Source organism: Colobus angolensis, unplaced genomic scaffold (genome assembly GCF_000951035.1).
Source record: "Colobus angolensis palliatus isolate OR3802 unplaced genomic scaffold, Cang.pa_1.0 Scaffold9, whole genome shotgun sequence".
Lineage (NCBI taxonomy): Eukaryota > Metazoa > Chordata > Mammalia > Primates > Cercopithecidae > Colobus > Colobus angolensis.
In genome coordinates this window covers 2,212,124-2,218,178 of record NW_012122931.1, presented here as the reverse complement: position 1 = coordinate 2,218,178, position 6,055 = coordinate 2,212,124, and the positions used below count along the sequence as shown (strand labels likewise).

The following is a 6,055-nucleotide window of genomic DNA, read 5'->3' as shown; positions in this document are numbered from 1 at the left end:
CTGTAGTCCCAGCTACTCGGGAGGCTGAGGCAGGAGAATTGCTTGAACCCGAGAGGCGGAGGTTGCAGTGAGCTGAGATTGCGCCATTTCACTCCAGCCTGGGCGACAGAGCGAGACTCTGTCTCAACAAAACAAAACAACAACAAAAATTCAAAATTAAAATAATACTAATTCTTTGATTTTTTTTACTTTCTACTTTTTTTCAGTCAGAAATTGCATGTTATAAAAAGATTCGAAGGGTAAATAATCACCACAACAGATATAATATAGTACAAACAGATGACCTGATAAATTATTAGAATGACTCTAAAAATTACTCTAAAAAGTGCATTGCTCTATGTGTGTCACAGGTGGAAATATATTATCTCAGCTGCCACCATTAACCTGCCAAAAGCATTCTCGCAAGTCCCATTTAAAATGTTACCTTTAGTGGTTTTTCTTAAAGTTCTGTTCACAACTGTCTTACCTTGGGATTGGAGAAAAATAGGCAGGGAAGGTCTCAGTCTGCGTATGAACTTTCCTCACCTAAGGCTGACTTCTTTCAGTAAAAAATTTAAAAAGGAAACCGAGGTGACATCAAGGTTGGAAGTTTAGGTAATGCCCTATGTCTTGGTTTACAATCACAGAGCTAAGCAGAACTCAACTGCCACCAGAAGATTTAAGAAACCTATCTCTCAGAGAGAGGTCAAGTAGTTGAGTAGAAGGTAGTTTTGGGGGGCCCTTGGAGTCCAAGCTAACACCTTCCTGCTTCTCCTTCTGTCCTTGAGCAGAGTGCTAACGTGCTAACCCAAACACTCGGTCTACGTTTGGTGTGTTTTTAAATGTGGAATGTTGGAAGCACATTATAATTGGACATTGTATGTGGGGAAAAGGAAGGAGAGAATGACAACCCGGTTAAGCATCCTGGGTTGATACCACTGAACTGCATTTAACGGACCTAATAATCCCAGCGCTTACCTCCACCTTCAAAGAGTTACTAAAAACCCACAGCACTCTGCTAAGTGCAGAAGGGAACATCTGTCAAGATGGGATGTTTGGGTTCACAAGGAGATTACGAAGTAAGCAGAGAGCAGAGCAAACAGGAGTAACAGCACATGAGGCAGCGTATGGGGAGTGCTAAAGAAAAAGTGTAGAGAAAGCTGCAGATGCAGGAAACAGGTCACTAAGGCTTCACTGAAGAGTTGAGAATAGGCCGGGCGCGGTGGCTCAAGCCTGTAATCTCAGCACTTTGGGAGGCTGAGACGGGCGGATCACAAGGTCAGGAGATCGAGACCATCCTGGCTAACACGGTGAAACCCCATCTCTACTAAAAAATACAAAAAACTAGCCGGGCGAGGTGGCGGGCGCCTGTGGTCCCAGCTACTTGGGAGCCTGAGGCAGGAGAATGGTGGGAACCTGGGAGACGGAGCTTGCAGTGAGCTGAGATCCGGCCACTGCACCCCAGCCTGGCGACAGAGCGAGACTCCGTCTCAAAAAAAAAAAAAAAAAAGAGTTGAGAATGGAAAGGGCCTTGAACATGCACACATTTGACACACCATCTGGCTTCACACACACAAATCTTCATTATTTTTACTGTTAATCCACTGCTGTGAATGTCTTGATTTACAGTATCAGCAAAGACTAGAGAAATGTTCTGTCTCAAGCTGCTAAGACTTTTTTCTTACCTGCCTTTGTAATTGTTGACATCGAACATCTTCTTTGCTCGATAGTATATAAGTTTCCAGGGCCGGGCAATGTTCCTACCTAAAGTCAGAAGAAAGGTGATCAGCGGGGTTCACATGACATAAAGTTACAATTGTAAAAGGAACCCAGAATAGCCCTTGTAACCACATGAACTATCCTAAGCCCCGTGTTAAGGCTGGGATTTCCTGTGTCCTGAACAAAGCTGTCTTGAAGAGCAGATATACACAATCACCAGTTTCCTTGGAGATCTCCGAAAACTAAATGCTGAGTACCCCGAGGCTCCAGCTTCCCGTCCATGCAATTTGTGGAAAGAATCCTTACAAGACAAAGTAGTTTTTTTGTCTTTTTTTTTTGAGACGGAGTCTCGCTCTGTTGCCCAGGCTGGAGTGCAGTGGCCGGATCTCAGCTCACTGCAAGCTCTGCCTCCCAGGTTCCCACCATTCTCCTGCCTCAGGCTCCCAAGTAGCTGGGACCACAGGCGCCCGCCACCTCGCCCGGCTAGTTTTTTGTATTTTTTAGTAGAGATGGGGTTTCACCGTGTTAGCCAGGATGGTCTCGATCTCCTGACCTCGTGATCCACCCGTCTCGGCCTCCCAAAGTGCTGGGATTACAGGCTTGAGCCACTGCGCCCGGCCGACAAAGTAGTTTTAACATGATTTGAATTAAGAGGAAGAGAACACTAAGGTGGAGAATACAGGGTAACAGTTCTCCAGAAGATGAACAACAAATCTTTCCCAAATCAGCTTTTCTCACTTTCTCACTCTAAGGTGAAATAATCCCTCAACGGGGACGCACTAGCCTGTTTTTCTTCATGGACTCCACAGAACACCTAAGAAATTATCCTCTTTAAATTCAAGAGAGATTTGCTTTGGCTGTGATCCTCCATGACAGCATGACCTTCTAACTTCACAAGCAGCACCTCCAGTCGGAGGATTCCAGTTACAAAGCACACATATGGCCACACTTAAAAAACGTGGGAGACCATGGTGCGTATAAGGATGTGCTTTGTGTAGTGTACACAAAATATAAATAAGGAACAGGAGGAGAAACCAAAACCATAACTATTGCCAAGGAAGAAAGGCAAAAGTTGATCATTCAATTTTTCACACTGAACTTGGGAGACATGAACACATTCCAAATCCCCAAAAGTAGAGACTGGCAATAAGAATACCATCAGGGCCAGGTGAGGTGGCTCACACCTGTAATCCCAGCAGGTTGGGAGTCCGAGGTGGGTGGATCATGAGGTCAGGAGATCGAGACCATCCTGGCTAACAAGCAGAAACCCTGTCTCTACTAAAAATACAAAAAATTAGCCGGGCGTGGTGGCAGGTACCTGTAATCTCAGCTACTCGGGAGGCTGAGGCAGAATTGTTTGAACCCCAGAGGTGGAGGTTGCAGTGAGCCAAGATTGCACCACTGCACTCCAGCCTGGGCAACAGAGCGAGAGTCTGTCTTAAAAAAAAAAAAAAAAAAGGAATATCATCAGCCATCACAGCAGTTAATGTGCACTGCCTGCAGACAATGGCCAGGTACCGTGCTAACAGTTACCACAGGTTATCTTGTTTATGGCTGGAAGGCTGTGGATGGTCAATGAGTGATTGTTTCTAAACTTACCAATGTGCAATCTAAACAAGTGTCTCCTTTTTAAGTTGGTGATCGCAGATTTTTCCTCGGGATATCTGTCCGTGTACAGCAGCTTGTCTGCGCTCTCGATGCCTGTCAGGGCTAGAAAGTCTTCCACATTTTTCTCTAACTGCTTATTTTCCTTCACAGAAAACTTGCCAAATTTAATAGCGACACCTAGGATTGGGAAGGAACAGGGAGAAAGTGTGTATCGTTAATAATGAACAAAAGCAAACCTATGACTTGGTTTTTCATCGGCAATGGCAGTACCATGGCCCAACAGTCCCAACAACCTGACATTTGCTCTCCTGCCACCACTTGCAGATTCGGCCTTTCCTCCAGGGTTCAGCCCAAGCCACACGTCTTCTGTCAACGTCTTCCCTGGTCATCCTGTTCCAAAGTGACCTTTCCTGTTTCATCTATCTTTTTAAAAAATAGTTTTCAAATTTATTTATGCCTTCTTTAGAGACAGGATCTTGCTTTTTCACCCGGCATGATCAAAGTTCACTGCAACCTTAAACGCCTGGGATCAAGTGATTCTCCTGCCTCAGCCTCCTGAGTAGCTGGGACTACAGGCATGTGCCACTAACACCTGGCTAATTTTTTATTTTTTGTAAGATGGGGTCTTGCTGTTTTGCCCAGGCTGGTCTTAAACTCCGGGCCTCAAGCAATTCTCCTGCCTTGGCCTCCCAAAGTGCTGGGATTACAGGCATGAGTCACCTCACCTGGCCTAGGTTTACTTTAAAAATATTTTACAGGCCAGGCATGGTGGCTCATGCCTGTAATCCCAGCACTTTGGGAGGCCGAGGTGGGCGGATCATGAGGTCAGGAGTTTGAGACCAGCCTGGTCAATAATATGGTGAAACCCCGTCTCTACGAAAAATACAAAAATTAGCCAAGCGTGGCAGGCGCCTGTAGATCCAGCTACTTGGGAGGCTGAGGCGGGAGAACCGCTTGAACCCAGGAGGCATAGGGTGCAGTGAGCCGAGATCGCGCCGCTGCATTCCAGCCTGGGCCACAGAGCGAGACTCTGTCTCAAAAAAAAAAAAAAAAAAAGTCTTTTATAAAATACATACTCGTAAGAATTTCAACACAATACACCAATAAAATGGGATTATATACTACAATTGTGTGCATGTGTGTAGTGCTGTCTTTTTTGCTTAATTTGTCTTGTCTATTTTTCTGAATCTCTTCAATCCCATGAATTCTGGAAGGCTATGACTCTTCTTACTTTTTCCAATAACCAGTTGTATTGGGTCTTACACAGCAGATATTCAGTAAATATTGCTCACTGGCAGTACACAGCCTTACATTTGCAGTTTATTCTTAAATCTAACAAGCTTTATTATTGGATTTAAGAATAAAGGTTATTTGTTATTCTTAATAATTCTTAATAAGAGAGGTTCGGGCCGGGCGCGGTGCCTCAAGCCTGTAATCCCAGCACTTTGGGAGGCCGAGACAGGTGGATCACAAGTGTTTGGACGAACGGAGGCAAGATGGTGCACTTCCGGGTTCTTCTTCACCACCAGCTCTTCCGGCACGCGCGAAAATGCAGCCGGCGCCTGGGAAGGTGCAGATCAACTGGGCATGCGCCAGGTGACGTCAATCCAAAGAGACCAAGATTTACCTGGTCGCACCTGCGGAATGCCTCCCGACACGCCCGTGCCCCGCCTATTGCCCTCCCAGTCCTAGAAAAGCCGCTCTCCGCCAGTGAGCCGCGCGGCCTTCTCACAGCCCCACTCCTGTCAGGATGTCAGGACTGTGGGAACTCCGTCCGAGAGCCCCATCGGGGTACTCTGCCGGCCTCCTTTGCCGGAGGCCGACAGACTTCTTCCCCACACCTTAGGTGACCAAAATAAACTTGCAGTTTTGCTCCTACACTTGCCTACCCGCTGGTTCTTTTGTGCCCGCTAGGCTGCTGGTCTTAGAAAAACAAATCAGTTGGTGCCGAAGACCCAGGAGGAGACCCCTCCTCAGGCCTCTAAGGGTTGAGGAACCTCCTCCTGCTCCCACACCGCAGACGGACCAGGACCTGAGACCCGCTTCCCTCACTCTCATGGCCTCTCTGGGGTAAGTGCCCTTGTCTCCTCTTCACCTCCCTGGGCCAGAAATCCTGCACAGGTCCGAGGTCCATTTTGAGCCACCAAGTGGCTCGGGAGACCCGTTCAGGACGGAGACGTCCGCCTGAAGGTAATCTCCACTTTGGCTCCATGAGCCTCCAGTCTGTCTCTGCTGGTTCCAAAGGACGCTTTGAAGCCAGGCAGAGATCCACTTCCATTTCCATTGTGTCCCTAAAGAGGAAACAAACGGGAAACCCCCCAGTCCAAATTTCCAAACGGCACCCCCTTAGGGTGCCTCCTAGCCAATTTAAAAACCTTACAGCTCGAACAAGACCTTAGGAGGAAGCGGTTAATTTTCCTTTTCACTGTGGCATGATTGACCTCAGCAATTTCTGCCATCGGCTAGGCAAGTGGTCCGAAATTAATTACATACAAGGCTTTTGGGCCTTAAGCTCTCGTCCCTATACTCCTCCTTCTCTCCACCCCCTCCCTTCCTGCCCTGACTCCTCCTCCTCCCCCCATCCAGACTCCTCCTTCCTCCTCCTTATCTACTAGTAATCCACTCGGTCCCGTGCCTCCTTCGGGGCCCCCAACTGGCTGTCTTGAGTCTCCTGTCTCTGCCCACATCCACTCTAAGTGCCCTGCTGATGCCTCCACTCCTGCCCACACCCTCCTACAGTGTTAGCACC

The 6,055-nt window shown here is 47.5% G+C and overlaps 1 protein-coding gene across 1 annotated transcript in view; it reads right to left on the bottom strand.

Annotated features, from left to right (window-relative positions):
• The window catches only part of TTF1 (transcription termination factor, RNA polymerase I), a 19,119-nt gene that overhangs the window by 3,569 nt on the left and 9,495 nt on the right, over positions 1 to 6,055 (bottom strand). Inside the window, exons 4-5 of the mRNA XM_011931175.1 lie at positions 3,298 to 3,483; positions 1,665 to 1,743 (exon numbers count right to left, since the gene is read on the bottom strand). Of these exons, the coding sequence (XP_011786565.1) occupies positions 1,665 to 1,743; positions 3,298 to 3,483 (265 nt within the window). The remainder of the gene's footprint in view (positions 1 to 1,664; positions 1,744 to 3,297; positions 3,484 to 6,055) is intronic.